The 20,244-nt window shown below is 36.7% G+C and overlaps 1 protein-coding gene and 1 long non-coding RNA gene across 2 annotated transcripts in view; both read right to left on the bottom strand.

Moving 5' to 3' along the window:
• Positions 1 to 258: 258 nt before the first annotated feature.
• Positions 259 to 20,244, bottom strand: part of LOC134752938 (uncharacterized) — a 126,582-nt gene continuing 106,596 nt past the window's right edge. Inside the window, exon 3 of the long non-coding RNA XR_010128781.1 lies at positions 259 to 272. This is a non-coding gene — a long non-coding RNA (uncharacterized LOC134752938). The remainder of the gene's footprint in view (positions 273 to 20,244) is intronic.
• LOC134752932 (androgen-dependent TFPI-regulating protein-like) lies at positions 297 to 9,362 on the bottom strand. Its single transcript, XM_063688715.1, has 4 exons — positions 9,090 to 9,362; positions 5,186 to 5,326; positions 3,899 to 4,119; positions 297 to 2,048 (listed from the first exon to the last, which is right to left on the bottom strand). The coding sequence occupies exons 1-4, from the start codon at positions 9,333 to 9,335 to the stop codon at positions 1,580 to 1,582; spliced, it is 1,077 nt and encodes a 358-aa protein (XP_063544785.1). The 5' UTR covers positions 9,336 to 9,362; the 3' UTR covers positions 297 to 1,579.

The raw sequence follows: 20,244 nt of genomic DNA on the forward strand, positions 1-20,244 counted from the left end.
TAGTTGAACTTTAGGCTAAATAATATACAGAATTAGGAATCTGATGAATATAGAATAAAAAACGTTTAAGTGTAAAACTTCTAAAATAATTTTATAAAAAATAATTAAAAATCCATTCACAATTAAACATGTACAACTTAATATTATAATGGCATTATATAAATTAAATTAGGTATTTTATTTAATTTGTTACATGAAAACTACACATATATTTTGACACTCTTGATTCGAAATTCTGTCTTTTTTGCCTTGGAAGCAAAACCAAAACATATCTGTTTCTTTTCTTTCTTTAATAGGGATTATTACTGCAATGTTCTGCCGCCAGAGTGCAGCACTAGTGCACATCCTAAACCATAGATAGAGTAACATATACATAACATAACATTAACACAATGCCTTAAACTTAAACAGTTTTTTGACAAGTTTTCATTATTACATTCACTATGGCATCAAGGCGGTTTGTTTACAGGTGGCCTACCGCGAAACACGAAAATCGAAATTTCGTTATCTGCCTCTCTATCGATCGACTATGCCATAGTGATAGAGAGGCAGAAACCGAACTTACGATTTCCGTGTTTCGCGGCAGGCCCTGTGATTGTGCTAGTGACGCCCTCTACGCAGTTTTGCGTAATATTCCCTAGTGCTCTCTTTTCGCTTGTTACATATTCGACAGTTCTCGGTCTCCATCTTGCCAGAAATCGAATTTTAATAAATGCGTTAAAAATCCTAAAACTCATCATTTAAATCACAGAACACTATAATAATTAAGCTTAATTAGGTACTAGTTACTGTATTTTGTTTATACACACTTTTATTGCTGACTGTACTTCTCTTATACATGTCTACAAGTACGCATCAAGACCTTTCTCATTAGCCTAAATCAATATGTTGGTATTTTGCCTTCGAGATGTTCCGTTGGCTACCTTCCGACTGCATCATCAGATCGGGTATTATAATATTGTCATGGAAATTATAAAAATTTCAATTCAAATAGACAACGAAAAGTCATTCAAATGAAAGTTGAAATAGTATGAATTTTCTCAGATGATTTTTTCGGGCTCTTTTAAGAGCGGTCTTCATCACGTGCCAAAGCGGCCAAGTCGTTTAAAAAGCAACTATCGAGATATTATTAAGGTTCAAATTTGTGTAACAGGTCATTCAGAGAACAATCAGGGTGGGCTTTTCTATGGAGATAACATAACGTTTTATGAATTTGAACCATATAAATATGATGGTTTTGCTTTTTAAACGGACTTGTTCCCGTAACCTTTGTCTAGGCTATTAATAGCAGTAAACAGTGTAACCGCTGCATAAAGAAAACAATACCTTTTGGTTTAACAGATTAAGGCCCGAGCCCGAAAAAATCATCTGGGATAGTTCATACTATAAATATTAGGGATGTATGATAAATTCATTATATGTGATATAATGCATTTTCATAGTTTTATTTCATGAGTAACTATCGCGGTAACCGAAGACAATATTATGAAAGTTACAAGGTTTGAAGCACACACATAATTATATACGGAGTGAACCTAAATAAATGTACAGTAATTATAACCCAGATAATCATAACAAATTACAAACTAGACTTCTCAAACTGATTTCTATTAAAATTTGTACCAGTTGATTTACCTAAAGACTGATTTAGAATACCGTCATTTTTACTGACACCTACCGATTTCCATTGCTTGTCAGTTTCTGTATCATTACTATCGTTTAGATAGGCTGCATTTGCCTTTCCACTACTATCTTTGGTACTATTTAGCTTAACATCTTTTCTTATTTTACTTGAATCAGTCTCAACTCCATCTACTTTACTCGCGTTTTGGAAAGTAGTTTCCCTAGACTCCAGATCCCCATTGATGGATGTTTTTGGAGTACCGTCTCCTTCTTTGTGGATCATTTTGTTGACGAAAAAGTTGAGGTTGTAGAAAACCCAGGTAGAGCACCAGATGCAGGTCTGGTAGAGGCAGACTTGCCACCAGTTCATGACGCCGAAGACCCCGTAGAGCCAGCAGCCACCGAAGAAATATATAGAGTAGTATCTGGAAATTTATAATGAGCATTAGGTATATGATAAAAGGCTCGATGGCGGAAATTCGCTAATGTAATTTTAAATATAATATGTATTGTATTAAACTGCTACTGGTATGTGTTCGTTTCATTTACATAATTAATCTCGATCAAATTCGATCATGACCAGATTCTTTTTGACTAGATTTATAAATATTCAAGCTATTTGGAGCTATTAAAATCATATACATTTCTTTGATTGACTTGGAGATGATCGCCGATTATACAAAAGGCACCCTAAAAGATTGGAGCTTTATTCAGGGCTTTAACTGTGTTAAAAATTAAAGAGTTCAGGGTGCCTACCAGCAAACAGGGGTGTATTCCCATTTGTCCTCGCCGGGCACTGATGGAAATAGATGTTTTCATATAAATCATTCTCATTTGTCCCCATCTCGTGTATGGTGCCGGTCACGTGGGCAGGAACAAACGGGAATACACCCAGTTTTAAATATCAAGACAACATAGAAGGCCGACACAAACACCCACAGGCACCTCTCGACTTTCTCATCGGTCGGCTGTCTTTATCTTGTAAGAATATTCTTAATAACGTCACGATGATGTTGGTGTGGACGCAGTGGTTTAGCCACTAAAGCACGATCTGGTCGTACACTTGGGGAAAGACTAGCCATTGGTAAATACTCACACAACTGCGTAGAACACGGACACAAACACCCACATACACCTCTCGACCTTCACATCGGTCGGCTGCCTCCGCCTGGTCAGAAGCGTATATAGCGATCACGATGAAGATGTTGGTGTGGACGCAGTGGTTCAGCCACCACGGCACAATCTGGTCGTACACATGGGGGTACAGTAACCCCAAGGCACGATCTGCTCTTAGACAGGGGGAACGACTTCAGCCATTAGTAAATACTCACACAACTGCGTAGAACACGGACACAAACACCCACATACACCTCTCGACCTTCACATCGGTCGGCTGCCTCCGCCTGGTCAGAAGCGTCTCTATAGCGATCACGATGAAGATGTTGGTGTGGACGCAGTGGTTTAGTCACCGGCACAATCTGGTCGTACACATGGGAGTACACTAACCCCAGGGCACGGTCTGCTCTTAGACAGGGGGAACGACTTTATCCATTAGTAAATACTGACACAACTGCGTAGAACACGGACACAAACACCCACATAAACCTCTCGACCTTCACATCGGTCGGCTGCCTCCGTCTGGTCAGAAGCGTCTCTATAGCGATCACGATGAAGATGTTGGTGTGGACGCAGTGGTTTAGTCACCGGCACAATCTGGTCGTACACATGGGGGTACACTAACCCCAGGGCACGATCTGCTCTTAGACAGGGGGAACGACTTCAGCCATTAGTAAATACTCACACAACTGCGTAGAACACGGACACAAACACCCACATACACCTCTCGACCTTCACATCGGTCGGCTGCCTCCGCCTGGTCAGAAGCGTCTCTATAGCGATCACGATGAAGATGTTGGTGTGGACGCAGTGGTTCAGCCACCACGGCACAATCTGGTCGTACACATGGGGGTACAGTAACCCCAAGGCACGATCTGCTCTTAGACAGGGGGAACGACTTCAGCCATTAGTAAATACTCACACAACTGCGTAGAACACGGACACAAACACCCACATACACCTCTCGACCTTCACATCGGTCGGCTGCCTCCGCCTGGTCAGAAGCGTCTCTATAGCGATCACGATGAAGATGTTGGTGTGGACGCAGTGGTTCAGCCACCACGGCACAAACTGGTCGTACACATGGGGGTACAGTAACCCCAAGGCACGATCTGCTCTTAGACAGGGGGAACGACTTCAGCCATTAGTAAATACTCACACAACTGCGTAGAACACGGACACAAACACCCACATACACCTCTCGACCTTCACATCGGTCGGCTGCCTCCGCCTGGTCAGAAGCGTCTCTATAGCGATCACGATGAAGATGTTGGTGTGGACGCAGTGGTTCAGCCACCACGGCACGATCTGGTCGTAGACTTGGGGGAAGACCAGCTCCCGGTCGATGAGGTACACGCACCAGAACATTCCGGTGACGAACTGAAAAAAGAAAATACTTAGATTGGACTAAATAAGAGATCTTTAATTAGTATTCTTAATTAGTTTAGTTTGTAATCAGTTTTAGTATCACAATTTATTTATTTAAACTAAACTAATTAAGAATACAAAAAAAAAAAAAAAACGTATTTGTATCTACTTAGAAATATTGAATTGTTAATAAAACACCAGTAATTGAATATATTATTATAATTATGTAATACGTATATTATCAGTTACTTACATGATATGTGTAAGTTATGATTGGTTGAATATTGGATTATGATTGATTTTATATAATTACTTAAGGATGAATCTATTTAAGTTATTTCTATTTCGTTGTTGTAACTGTAATTGTTTGCTTGAATTTAATGTTTTTGTGGAAATAAATGGCTTTATTATTATTAAATAAGAGATCTTTAAGCATGTTGAAAAAGACGTGTCTTTTAGTTTGGCAGCCGAAGCCGAACTTAATGGCAGTAGCTACAGCGCCACCTACATCACCTGTCAAATTCGAGGAATGAATTTGTCTTAGACTTTACATTAGCTTACTCAATCAATGGATATTTGCCACTACTAAAGGATCTAAGTCATCTAAGCCAATAAAAAACTAAACCTTCTTTCTTTTTTTTGCTTTCTTTTTTAAGTAACTTTTGTTTCAAAACTGTAATAGATGTCATATATTAAAGAAAAAAAAAAGTGACCAGGCCCTCCAGTGGTGTCCAAATTTTGTTTGTTTTTGTTACTAGTTTAAGTGTATAAATTATGGGGTTGCAACGATCAAAAGTTTATATAGATGTTTCTAGTTTCGCTCTATGGGATTTGATTTAAATGGCTGGCATCCAGGTCATAAAAAAACAGATATTGAGACTATTAAGGATCGACAGCTATGCTGGCGCCACCTGTAAAATTCCACCGGCCAACCCTAATGAGTTGTAGCAAAATGCCAGGGCAATTTTAGAAATATAAATATGATGATGATTTCACAAATGTCGTATAAAAAAAAACTTAGTTCACTTTCCTCCAAACTACAGCAAATTTTTGTATCAATTTAAATAATTATACTTACACATGTAAACGGGAAGACCAGCCCATTGAATAAGACGTCACGGAAGTATTTGACTTTCTTGCCTAGCTTACTGTCGTGCTTGTCTAACCAACGTAACATGTCGTGCAGCAGAGCGAGACCGAGAAACATGGTCTGGAACGACTGTGGACAAAAGAGATTTGAATCAGGAATTATCGTTATGCGCTTTTCCTGTGAAAGTGTAAAATAATAGTACATTACATTACAGAAGTGCGAAAAGTAGGAAATTCGCAACGAGTGGCAGTAAATTAAAACACGACAGAAGGGTGTTTTAAATCGATAAGAGTTGCAAATTACCTATTCGCACGTGTATCGTACAACGTTTTACAAACCCTCACTTTAAATTTTCGACATAAGCTTAAGCGCTTCGGGTAAGCTGATACCCGTTCGATACCCGTTCATTAACCGCTAACCTCTTGAAGGGGTATCGATTATAAATTATATCGCTTATTCCATTTTCAAGTTTCTCTTCGTAAAAATAGAATCGAATATTGCTTATTTATGTTTAAAGTGAAGGACTGGGTGTCTAGCGCGCTGACAGCACAGATGTCATATTTTTTTGAATTAGGAAGGGGATACCCTTTCATTTTAGCGGTATCTCTGAAAGGGAAACCCTTTCCTAGCTAAGTCAAATGAACTGATAAGCAATTCAAAGGGAAACCCCTTCCTAGTTAAGTCAAATGAACGGGTAAGCAATTGAAAGGGAAAGCCAACCATTGGGGTTATTCGATAAACGTCTAAGCCATTTCAATGTTATTTTCTGGCAAGGGGTGGACGGGTCCCTGGCTTGGGCAAAAATGTTTTCGTAAGTCTTTAAATATGATTAGGAATACAATGTTAAAATTTTTGAGTTCCTCGTGACCACGTTGTTTACTATATACTAACACACTTAGCCACGTGACCCGATCATGACTGCCGCATGTCAAATATAGCCCCGATAAGAAGAATTATGTCAAGAAATATAGGTATTTCTAAATAGGTTTCATTAACCTTTGTTCCTCATATATATCAATTATAGTCGTTTTATGCGTTATCAGATGATAACGTATTTTGCTTAATAAGCGCTAATTAGTGCAATTAGAGTAAATAAACATATGACTATCGTAGGCTTAAAGGGCTTAAGGGACAAAATAGTGAAAATGGATTATGAATGCAGTCATACTCAGCGTTTCTTTTCTCTATCTAATGGTGTAGTCAACGTCCCAATAGCTTGAAAAAAATTGCTTGAACACAATTTTCCAACGCATTTTGCCGTATCCACCAATTTAAAAAACTATTGTGTCAATTGTGTGACATTTGGGCGTAACTCCCAACAAGTTATTATTGTAAGGAAGTTGTCGGACTTACGCCCAATGGACCTGAAATTGGTTTTACTCCCTTTAGTAAAAGATAATTTCACAACCCAGCCGCGTGTTTGCTTCTAACGACAATCACAATGAAGCCAAGAATTAAACTAAGGTCTTAAAATTAATTATATTACGTTTTGATGAGTATTAAACAAGCTTTCAAATCATGGCTATAAATTTTATTTAAAACCTTTGTCTTACATTTTATCAGCCAAAACCATTGTAACAGAACTTATGGTTCTAGTACTTAAGTACAGTCCAGGATCAAACCGACGACCTTTCATAAGTCGTACGCCTAAACCACTCGGCTATCACTGGCTCAATCTCCTTAATCGGATGATCATTACTTGACTTCCTTCGTTATAAACTTTATAAACTTAGTTACTTTAGTTGGTAACATAGAGTAACTTATACTAGAGCGGTACTGTCATAGTAAATTTTGTAACCCCAGTAAGTTCACTGCCATCTGTCGACACACTTTAAAACTAAAAATGAAGATTTATAAAAATACGATAGAATGTATTTAAATATAGATAAATGATTTTTTTTATTTGCATTAATTATTTTTATGATTTTGACCCATGTTCTTTCACTGATATGCGTTAAAATTGTTAAATAACAAACGAAACCGTCAACGCCATCTATACGACTGTAGGCCAAAACTAGTAGCGCCCTCTGAACGAGAATCAAATTTTCTTGATTTTCGAGTCACGTTTTTTCCTTAGACTGTATCCATCTATTACGGAGTTATATCTATCTTTGGTTGGTAATTAGCATATACACAGTGTGGCAAAAAAATATGGGCCCTGGAGGCAAAGTACCTTAAAACCTTAAGTTAGCTCATTTTACTTAAAGGAAAAATTCTTTTATTTAAAAAAAAGAAACAAAACTGCATTCAACTTTTTTTTTAATTCGCTTGTTTCGCCCGGGAATCGAACCGACTAAAAATTCCAAAAAATAAACACCATCTATTTTATTCTACTAGTCGATACAGTTAATGTTAATGATAACATTTCTCCGAGAAACATTAGGTCTTACACTCGTCTGTCGTACAAAATATCCATAAAATCGAATATTTAGTAAGTACTCAAGAATATTTTTAGACAAGCAAAATTTAAAAAAAAATCTATGAATGCAATTTTGTTTCTTTAAAAAAATAAAGGAATGTTTCCTATAAGTAAAATGAGCTAACTTATGGTTTCAATGCACTTTCCCTCCAGGGCCTATTTTTTTTCCACCCTGTATATCACATGATATCACATAATTACCAAGATAATTCTTACAACAATCTGTCATTGACCTATAAAAAATGACCTCACACGCCGCCGTCATCCTGATAAGAACCTTTTTCCATCGTCTTAAGACACATTTCGGCTTGTACAAAGTTATCAGGTTGTTGACACGGGGGCGAAGTAGTGCAGACGGACAGATATCACGTGTCTGGTCGAGTATGTTATCTGACTTATCTGACACTTCTGACACGCGTTCCGGAAGGAGATAGCGATATAGGCTGTCTCGATGATAAATATCAGTAATATCATCTATGGGCTATAGACGAACAGATTTTGACGTGATAGCGACTTATAAATCGATGAACACCGGTAGCATGCACGAAAAAGTGTCACGTTGTGGACAGATCTCCATGGTAACGTTGTGGACAGATCTTCATGGTAACGCGACATGATATTCTTATGACGTTATCACGCATTATCGTCCGTAAACCGACTTTACAACCATTTTTTTTAAGAACAATTTCCTTTCAGGCGATGAATCGTGAAGTGGTTGACGGAGATGCAACGTAAAGCTTCATGAACGTCAGCTGTAGCTCCGTTGGTGGAATGAGGAATGGTAGCCAACCAAATACGTAGATTATATAATAATAATTTGTTAATTTCATAAATGATGACGTTGGCCTGCAAAACGTAAAGGAAGAAAGAAATGGCCGCAACCAAAATTTTAAATTACAATACTTAACCCATTGATTGCCGAAGACGCGAAAAACTTGGTAATCGTCATGCGTCGGCCGTCGGCAAAAGTTACTTATACTTAAGGTGCAGCAGATTTTTGAAAAATCGTAGCGCTTTTTAGATCACATTACGGTTACCAAAACAGAGTCAGTAAATGAGAAAATAAAAAAATTAAGTTTTCCAAACTATATCGTGTTATATATCAAATGAAATAGCTCATTATAAGAATCCAAATATATTTTATTGTAATTTTAGGATTAACAGGTTAGAAGTTATTCAAGAAAATAGGCAAAAAATTACCATGCCCCTATCTCCGAAACTACTGGGTCAAAACTTTTGAAAAAAATACTCAAAATGGTTCTTTACCTATAAATAACAGGAAAACCTATTAGAAATGTGCAGTCAAGCGTGAGTCGGACTTAATTCCTTAGTTTTTGAACCGACCTCACGGGTTTTGTAAAGACACTCACGTTTCACACAAAAAAATACATTGTTTACATTTTGTCCGACTCCTACGTGGCCGGTTTTTTCCGTAACTTGTCTAAAATAAAAAATTACGATTTAAGTACTTACAAAATTCCACCCAGTTAAATACGCAACTCTGTACTTTTTTAATTTCCTTATTTCTTCATGATCAATGTTCATAATCAAACTGGCCCCAAAATTAGCCACATAGCCGTGATGCAAAATCAAAAACATACGGTACACTGTCTTCCAATATAGTCTCGCATCACTTCTATCGAACAATTTTTCATTTTCAGTTATTAAAACACACAATATGTTGTAAAAAATGTTGTTTTCTTTCCATAGGACATCCATTTTGCACAAATCTAGCCCAATTTAGTTTTTAGTTAACTAATTTTTATTTAAATTTAAAGCTAAATGTCCGTTGTTTCGTTAACAAATCACAATTAACACTATGTTTTACTTCTAATTGAGAATTAGATATAAAGTTTATTATTGAACTGTTGTTGTGATAAGAGGTAATTGGTTAATGTACGATGCGGTGGGTAGATAGACAAACTAACGTTAAAAACGCTGGGTGGCCATACGCAATGTTAAGAATAAGAATATAACTATTTACATATTTTAGTTGGCACTAGTACACTAAGTTTTACTAAGTTGCAGAAGGTAAGGGAAATCGGAACTAGCTGTCACAAAAAAAATGAAAAATGAAAATGAAAAAATGTTTATTGGTTCCTTACAAGTAGTTTACAGCATGGGATGGGATCTTCTTTTAAGCATTAGATATGCTTGTGACAGAAAACCCCGCTCTTCCGAAATCGCTAGTGTATAAACCATTATGTTTGTGTCTTTAAATCTAGTATTTAACACTTAAATCTAAAACTAAATACTTCTTTTATACTAAAAAGTAGTACTAGCATGATGGTTACAAATTTTTTTTTTTTTTTACTATTTAATACTTATTAATTAATTACTTCAGTAACAATTCCTAATTATGTATTTGTCACAATTATAAACAAATTACATAGGTACAGGTAAAGGCAACCCCCCTGCATACAAACTTCTGTAAATTCGTATGAACGTGGAGTACCTTTTCTCTGCAGCTGACTGTACATACATACATGTAATCACGCCTAGTTCCCAGATACCACGGATTTCCACGTGCTATGATCCTGACATACCTCTTTCGCTTCCTTCATTTTCATAACATTCTTCATACACGCTCGCCGGTTTAATGTGCTATCGTATAGAGGAGCCATTATGGCTTCGGTTTTTCGTCCGCACATCAAAGGTAGTGGGGTCAGCGATGGTGCGTACGCATCTACAGGTGGCGCATTCCATAGTGCATCCTCTCAACCATCGCATGGCCATCTCGCTGGCTAGCGCTGGGCCAGCGTGTAAAGGATCCAAATTATCTGTTTTTTTTTTAATGATGAATAGGCAGGCGTTTGACCACGATCCCACCTGATGGTAAGTGATGATGCGATCTACGTTGGAGCACGCTTACCTATGAGATACCTGTTATCGTGATTTTTTTTTGAACGAGCGAAAGTTGTACGTAATCACGTTACGATTTTTCAAAAAACTCCGCTCTCTGAACCTGCAGCACCTTAAGCATTAGATGTAATTACATCCAGCTAATGGTAGCAAGTCTGGCAACACTGTTCCGATACTTAACTATTACATTCGTATCGCCACTCTTAATTGGATATTATCTGTATGACCTGTGACATTACTGCACGTGATAGTTTACATGACCTTATAATTAAAGAGTTTATTGTACGAGTAATTAGCTTATACCATTGTGTTGTATTTAATCTGTAGTTTGATACGAAGATTTATTAGTTCCGTACCCAAAGTATAAAAACGGGACCCTATTACTAAGACTTCGCTGTCCGTCCGTCTGTCCGTCTGTCACCAGGTTGTATCTCATGAACCGTGATAGCTAGATAGTTTAAATTTTCACAGATGATGTATTTCTGTTGCCGCTATAACAACAAATACCAAAAACAGAATAAAATAAATATTTAATATTTCTAATAGTGTTGTGTTCCTGCCGGTGAGTAAGGTTGCCAGAGCTCGAGGGAGAGGAGTGTTAGGGTCGGCAACGCGCATGTAACTCCTCTGGACTTGCAGGCGTACATAGGCTACGGAGACTGTTTAACATCAGGCGGGCCGTATGCTTGTTTGCCACCGACATAGTATAAAAAAAATTAAGTGGGGCTCCCATACAACATACGTGATTTTTTGCCGTTTTTTGCATAATAGTGCGGAACCCTTCGTGCGAGAGTCCGACTCGCACTTGCTTTTCATCGCGTTTTTCATCAGATTTTCACACATTGCTGAAAGTTCATTGGTCTGTTAGCATAGACACGTCCCTTTAGAAAACACACACACACTGAAAAAAGTCAGGAGCTGTTAAATCAGGCCATCTTGGGGGCCAATCAATGTCACCGTTTCTCGAATTTTCCGCAATTTTCTTAGTTTCCTTTGACTGAAGGATCGAAAAATAAAATTCATACTTACGAAATTCCAATTAGTGAGATAAATGAATTTAAAATCGTTTAATTCTCGTATTTTATCCACCGGATGCTCACTGATGCCCTCAAAAATGATTAACGCGAAAACATTCACCATCACAGTATAAGAAAACACTATAAAATGGAACAGTATATCGATCCAAAACTTTATATATTGCTTGAACGCATTTTCCACTGAGTTACTTTCTTGGACCTCAAAATCGTAAAAAAATCTCGGCATTATCAGAAATTTTGATATTTTATCACTGTTTTTAAAGCTAATTTAAATTTATAATAATTAAAATACAGTCTTAATGTTGAAATTATAGGATTTTTTTAAGTACACAATCTAAACGAAATAAGTAAACTAACTAACACTAGTTCTGATTATTTGTAAGTTGGTTTTGATGTGTTGTGTCTAAGTATAACATTCGTAACAGGTGGGTAGATAAAATTGGAAAACTACCCTCATATTATAACATTTAAAACTTTCGCGGTTTGAACACATATTAAATCACATTTAGAAACGGATTATAACGATTATATTATTATTACACAATTATCGCGAATTTATTTTGTTACCTTTATTTACCGACGTTTCGACACAGGTTTCACTGGTCGTGGCAACAATTAACTTTAATGTGTAGTGGGTGGTTTGAAAATGTGATGTCTACCTCAAACTTTAAATGCACTTCTCGTGGGGTAGTCACACAAATCTCTGTTTTGACATTTTGCTGGGACGTCAGTTAGCCGCGACCACGACCAGTGAAACCTGTGTCGAAACGTCGGTAAATAAAGGTAACAAAATAAATTCGCGATAGACCCGTTTCTAAATGTGATTTAATATGTACCCTCATATTATCTAGATATTTTTTGTCTATACGAAAATATATATATTTTTTACATTTTGTTTTATTTTCATTTTATAGAACCTACTTAAGAGTCCGCAGCAAGCTCGGCCGAAGTTCACTTTCCCATGCAAAAGGAGTTTCGTTCTCATTTTAAAAGTACGTGTTGGATTGTAATGAAACTTTGCACATACCATGACCTGAGGTATATCTATGCCTGTTAGGTTATATAGGCTCTTATAAAACAAACTAATTAGAGCAAAAACAAGTTTGGATGAGAAACTTCAATTCGCTTCAGGGCCTACCGGAACGTAAATTCATCATCTGCCTCTTTATCACACGAATATGGAAGAGCGATAGGGAGGCAGATAATAAAGTTTTGAATTTCGTGTTTGCCCAAATATCTCATGTCATTGTATGTATGTGCGAAGTTTCATTACAATCCAACACTTAGTTTTAAAATGAGAACGAAACTCCGACAGTGCCAGCAGGGCACTTAACTTGTGAGTTCTCTGTGATAATTACTCAACGAAGTAGGTAAGTATTTTTTATTTTGACATTTTATAAGCATATTATTATGAAGCTTATTGCGGGGTCTACAGGTCACGGAGCCTAGTAGGGATTAAATACTAAACTTACTATGACCCAGAATGTATACCACAACGAAATAGTTATTTGTTATACAAGGGTGCAAAGTTGCATTTTACCCGCGAGTGTGGAATTGAAACACGAGCAAGCGAAAGGATTCTGTAGTTGAACCACGAGCGAAGCGAGTGGTTCTAAAATAGAATCCAGAGCGTAGCAAGTGTTTCAACACACGAGAAGTAAAATACATTTGCACCCGTGTGTAACACAAAACTTTTCACCTCACTATAGCGAGGAAAGTGCAACATCCACAGGCGTTAGATCATCTTCATCACTGAAATCACTCATTTTTTTACGATAATATAACAAAAGACTGAAAATTCTGTATTTTTACGTCAGAAGTTTTTAAGTAAAAATTTTGTTGACAATGTTGACATTTCTGACGTATGAAATGTCAATGATGCGTTTTGAAATGCATCGACTCAACTTGTGCGTTCAGAATTATATTTAACATCATTATTAAAAAACAAACGTTTCTTATGGAACTTTAAGGTTTATGACATAAAATCATTAAATAAAGCTAAATTTGGTATTTTTTATTAGATTCTCAAACCATTTGTTTAATGATAATTAATATCAAACGAACCATTATTATGAGCGTTTTACGTTTTGTTATTTGTCAAGCTACTTAAACATGCTCCATCCAAGGTCAAATTACTTTCCCCACTAGTGGATAAAATGCGTTTTTCCCCGCTTGTTTTAAAGGATAAAAGACAACTTTCCAAGCTAGTGAGGGGAAAAGTACTTTGTGGCCATCAATATCTGAGGTTCCTTCTTCTGGTCCTCCGTGATTTGAAAATACAGGTACAATCCACCAAAAAGCACTACAGCAAAATGAACTATACACGCATTATAAAAACATACTCTTAGCAGCAAAATCCATTTTAACATTTTAGATTTTCATAGGATTTCCATCACATTTGACTTGATATTTGACGGTTCGTTTCATTTTTTTTATTGTTACTACGGTTGAGGTTCGGATTCGTGATTATTTGCTATTACAAGATGATAACTGAATTATGCTAGTCGACTTTGAGGATCACACTGATTTAAACTTCACGATTCTTACTCATTATTATTCACAACTAGAAGACGCGCAGCTAGAAGATGTTGATGTACCTACACAGTTTACACAATAAATATTTCTGATTCTGATTCAACTTTAGCCAATATTCTCCGAGACCACGAGGACAACGCTGTCCTCGAAACGTCGGAGGTAAATTTAAAACTTATTTTACGCGATTAAGTCCCGCCGTTGTGAATAATTACTTTGAAGATATTTGATTTTATTTTAATCACTTGTACGGCAGATATTTTACTGCATAATTATATGCAAGGTATATATTTATGTAGTTAGGTAAATACACGTGTTGGGTTGTAATTAAACTTTGCACATACAATAACATGTGGTATACGATTATTGGCTCCTTGACCATTTCATCCGTGACCTGCGTCGTTATTATATATACCTACACCAAATCCGAAATAGTTATTTTTGTTTTACAAGGGGGAAAAGTTGTTGTTTAACCGCTTGTGCTAATATTGATACCCGAGGAAGTGGAAGATTCCAAAATTGAACCACGAGCGTAGCGAGTGGTTCGAATAATGTAATCTTGAGTGTTGCGAGGGTTTCAAAGCACGAGGGTTAAACAAATTTTGCCACCGAGTGAAACACAAAATTGTTCACCATACCAACCCGAAGAAAATATTAATTGTAAAATATCAAAAAAAAAAACAAACCCAAATCCAAATGAACGTCATTAAATATTTATCATCCAAAATCATCATTTTGAATGTCATTTCTACCAGCTAACATAAGGAGACAACTCAAAATTTGCATCTGATTACTTTGCCCCACATGTGGATAAAATGCAACTTTCTCATCAGTTTTTGAACAAGTAAGAGAGCCTTTACCAGCTGGTGTGGTGAAAACTATATTATGATGCATCACAATCCCTAAATGTCAAAACGTTCGTAATAAATGCCATTTTTTTTTGTCGCATTATTATCATTTTTATTAATTAACGTATAATTAGTTAATTTAATACTGATTTTTTTTAATTGATTAACTAAATTCAAAGTTAGATTAATTTTAACTAATTTAAATTTATATTAGTTATTTTTTTGCCTCCCATTCTGAATACAAATTAGATAGATTATTTTACTAAATATTTTGTTATATCAAAATAAACAATGTAGATATTACTTTGTCATACGCTTTCAGAACACTGCTTGAGCAAGTGCCTAACTATGATTAGTCAGAGCACGTCAGAGCATAATGCATGGATTGACTTGTGAAGGTGAACGAGTCTCAAAGGTTTAGGTTAATTCTTTTATGTTTTAAATTGTGTTTTTTATTACTATTCAAAAAAAGTCTTAACACATTCACTGCCAGCTCAGTGAGAGTTGCAATCTACGGTTGTACCCGATATTACGATTTTTCTGGTTTCACCAATAATCTGAAATGGTATTCTGAATACCAGCTGGGCAGGCGAAACGCCCGTAGTGGTTTGAATTTGAACTGAGTTTCTATAGTCGAATAGAAACTTTATTAAAATACTTTAATAAATTTTGATCGACTTCCTTTGCACTACTACTCAGTAAACATGCCCGTATAGGTACCTTTTTTTACCACCGTGACCGATCGGGAGAAGTTATATGGGAAATCCCATTTACCGCACAAAAACGCGCAAACTCATTTGACGAGAAACCAGTGCCATTATCACTAACCAGAGTATGCATAAGGCCGAATCTTGACATAAAGTCATATAATTTAGCTATAACTGCATTCGAAGTTGCATAAACGCATAAACAACAACATAAACATTTCTCCACTAATCAACAGTTTTACCACTAGCTTTTCAGCCGATTTTATTTGTAAAATTATTAATATTGATATTATTAAAATTATCATCCCAGCTTGAAAGGATTAATGTGACACTTTTTTTCCCTGCAAGGCGGGATCAAAGTTGCATTTTTTTGATTGTAGGGCATTTAATTGCCAGTATTATAATATATTAACAAAATGAAGTATGAAAACAGTATGCACATAATCTATTACAATTTCTTCATAATCGAATACGTTCACAGCTTGTAATTTTATCTTAAATAATATCTTAAACAATAATTTTCCTCATAGACCTGATACAAGCAGCTTTGGGCGTTAACACGCTCCCTCTCTCACGATTCCTCAGTACGCTCAGGTTTCAATGTACGACCACGCCGTAAATATGTAATTTTGCTCCCTTGTGACACAATCTACTGTTAAAAGCTTGTAAACTCACCTCATTCCAATTAGTACCATAGCACAGCAAATAAGTCTTCATCATCACTATCATCGGCTCTTTCAACTGCGCTTCCGTTAGGTTTAAAAATATCGACACACCATACACACTGACCCACAAGAAATGCACCAAAAACAGTAAATGGAAAATGGTCTTGAAAAGAGTGAGCAAAACCGTTTTTTCACCAACGGCGACATTGTCACTAATCGCTTGGATAGTTTCGGTTTTTGATTTCACCATTTTATATTACTTTTTGTTAAGTTTATATTATTTTCAATTTATATTACTAGTTAATAAATATCACATCGGCACAACGGCCTACTACGAGACTATTAAAATATATACAGGATGGCCCAAAAACACGTTGTCAATTTTTTATTTACTGTGCATATTTTTATCATTTTAAGAATGTTTGCGTTTGTATATCAAAGCCACGGAGAATTATTTTAAAAATATGCTTTGTTTCAGTTGAACGACTATAGTTTTATTTTTATTGAAATTTTGTTAAACAAGCGTAGATAAGGAAAACGTCCCAGATTTTTTTGTCTGTTTGGGCCGTCCTGTATAAAAATTCCTAGAAAATACTTCTAATTATTGAATTCGTTTATCGTTTAAAAACCCGGAAAATAAATAACGTAACAAAGTAGTCAATCTAATGGATAATGTGAGAAGACTAGTAATAATTACAAAACATGGAAAAATTCGCACGAGACCGCGCCCTCGTCAGAGGAATGACGTTGAGCTACATTTTAGGGATCTGCCGGCAATAGTTAGCAATACTTAACATCCAGCCGCATAACATAAGCCGGCAATAATTAACATCCTTCAAAAGGTGTTTCCCAGTTCATCGGAATAAATCTTTAGGTAACTTTAAGTACTTAAATCCTGCATTTGCTCTCATAAACAAGACTCGGAAAAACGCCCGTCATTTTGAAAACATACCTACTTAATTTAGGACCCATTTATGAGTCGAAATTGTTTACTAACAGTCTACGGACGTCAGGGGCATATTTGGGGCATTTTCTATGAAAAGGGACCTTATTGTCGATGGCGCTTACGCCGCATAGCGTCGCGCGGCATTGTATTTATATAGGAGCATCGTTTATAACGGCGTAAGCGCCATCGACAATAAGGTTCCTTTTTATAGAAAATACGACATTTAATCATTAATGATGTTATAAGGAAGTCTCTGTTATAGGGTTATGTAAATTAATTTTTAATAAGCAGAAACGTCTGCGACCGTTGCTATTAAGGTTAGAATAAATTTAAAAGTGGAAAAATTACTGCCTTGGGTTGAGACTTGAACTCACGGCCTCTTGACACTCCAGCGCTCTGCCGACTGAGCAACCAAGACCTTATCCATAGTCAGCAAATCTTCCCACTATATGGGTCTAGGGGACCCTAGCGACATCTACATCGTTTTTCCGAGCCTTGCTCATAAAGATCTCAAATTTAAACAACACGTATAGTATAGTATACTCAGTCGCGCACTGTGCGTACTTAACACCCTTAAGAGGAATTTCCTCCCGCGGACGCTTCGGCTGTCGAATGAGCTCCCTGCCGAGTTTTTCCCGAGGGTCTACAGTACGGGGGTATGGGGTTCTTCAAAAAAGGAGTGTACAGGTTTTCAAAGGGTCGGCACGCATGTACTGCAGGCGTCCATAGGCTACGGTGCTGGTTTGCCACCGACGTATAACCTAATTAGCTGGGATAAGTCAGATGGAGTCGCTTTCATAGAAACTAGTGTCTACGCCATTTCTTGGTAGTCAAGCGGACCCCAGGCTCATGAGCTGTGGTCCAAACCGGGACAACGCTAAGACTATGACTTTATCATGACATCTATTTTAAGTTTAAGATTTCTGTTGTAAGCCACTCACGCTTGACATATTTTTTCAGCATCCTAACCGGTTTAAGACAATGATATACACAACTTCAATGTCACGACGTGACGTTGCATGACGATGATTGTCGACAATTACGACAATGTTAACGACAAACATTAGTAAATTATAGTTATGTAATGGAATGCTAGATTCTAACATAAGGGGGCATCCATTAATTACGTAGCGGGGGGAGGGGGTCAAGCCGAATCTCACTAAATCTCACGTGGTGGGGAAGAGTCGACAAATATCACGTAATTTTTTCTGGCAAAAAATTGTCTAGAAATGTTCTCGAATATCAGATTAATTGAAAGTAAAACATGGTTCTTGGTTAAAATATGCAGAAATCTGACACAATTTTTCTATAGATACATAAGGCAAATTGTGTTTTATTTTAATAAATATAACACATTTTTACTCCAAATACAAATTTTGAAAGATCCCACTTGTGATTCAATTTTTTTTATGATCTTAAGGCTAACGAGACGAATCGCCTGATGGTAAGCGATGCATACAAAAAAACGGACAAGTGCGAGTCAGACTTGCCTACCGAGGGTTCCGTACTTTTTAGTATTTGTTGTTGTAGCGGCAACAGAAATACATCATTTGTGAAAATTTCAACTGTCTAGCTATCACGGTTCATGAAATACAGCCTAGTGACAGACGGACAGCGAAGTCTTAGTAATAGGGTCCCGTTTTTACCCTTCGGATACGGAACCCTAAAAAGCGCCCGGCGTGTACGTCACAGGGCGCGACTGCATCAAAATATATGGAAAGAATCATGAAAACCAAGTTTACAGTACTTATGGTGCTACTTTACTGCCCTAGTGCGGTAATTAGCACTATACGTGCCTATCGAAAATTTAAAAGGCCATACTGCAAAACGTTATACAATACACGTGCGAAAAGGTAATTCGCACGTGTATCGTAAAGTACTATATTTCATACGTAGGCATTGTAGCCAAAAAAGCTAAAAGCAAACTTTTATTTATAACTCACCGCATTCCATATAGTAAAATACGCCCACACATAAGTCTTGGCTATCAAAATCAGAGGTTCCTTCAGCTGTTCGTCCGTAATATTCCAATACATAATCACACCATATACACTTATCGCCCAAAAATGCAAACAACACACTAAATGTAACAAAGTCTTAAAAGTTTGCAACACTTTTTTCTTATCACTTTCTGGGTATTTCGACATTTTATTTATAAATAGTAAATAGTTATCGTGGTCGTATAACGACTAGTAATGACAAACTATAAATGCTTAGGACAGCCCGGTATCGTTCATTATAGGTACTCGTACTTAAGTATTAGGGTTCAGTAAACAAAATCGAAGTAAAAAAAACTATTTATTTCAAGAAAAAAGTGCTTAACATTTTACATTTGTGTGCAAAATCTCTAACATGAGATTATGTGCGCGGTCACTAAACTTACGTTTTGTTGTTAACATTGTAATTTAAAATATAATTACAACTACATTAATTTAATCGCACTTAAACTATCGTGAGACATATTTCAAAATATAAAGTGCACGACGTACAACCGCCGCGGATACTCGTGCCTGAGGATGGATTCCCAAAGAATCCGAAACATGTCGCCAAAAGCGACTAAAAATAATAGTGAGTAAAAACCGTACTGATAAATATTTTACATTAATTTACCTAATGGTTATTTTTAGGGTTCCGTACCCAAGGGGTAAAAACGGGACCCTATTACTAAGACTCCGCTGTCCGTCTGTCCGTCTGTGTGTCTGTCTGTCACCAGGCTGTATCTCATGAACCTTGATAGCTAGACAGTTGAACTTTTCACAGATGATGTATTTCTGTTGCCGCTATAACAACAAATACTAAAAATTACGGAACCCTCGGTGCGCGAGTCCGACTCGCACTTGGCCGGTTTTTTAAGTTTTTGCCAGTATCTTTCCTAGATCCTTTGTGAAGTATTCTTAACGAATTTTATTGACTTGCGATGGTTTTCTATTTTCTAATATTTGTACTAATTCCTTAGGTAATCTATTTAGTATATCTGGGAGAATATACCAACAAGTTGCTTTGCCATATACATTACAGTACAGTGGTAAGA

Source organism: Cydia strobilella, chromosome 25 (genome assembly GCF_947568885.1).
Source record: "Cydia strobilella chromosome 25, ilCydStro3.1, whole genome shotgun sequence".
Taxonomy (NCBI): domain Eukaryota; kingdom Metazoa; phylum Arthropoda; class Insecta; order Lepidoptera; family Tortricidae; genus Cydia; species Cydia strobilella.

Coding starts and splice junctions, on each gene's coding strand:
- LOC134752932 (XM_063688715.1), bottom strand. CDS start 9,335: ATGGATGTCCTATGGAAAGAAAACAACATTTTTTACAACATATTGTGT. Junction 5,327..9,089: donor ATTTAACTGGGTGGAATTTT/GTAAGTACTTAA, acceptor TTTTGTCCACAG/TCGTTCCAGACCATGTTTCT. Junction 4,120..5,185: donor TGGTCTTCCCGTTTACATGT/GTAAGTATAATT, acceptor TTCTTTTTTCAG/TTCGTCACCGGAATGTTCTG.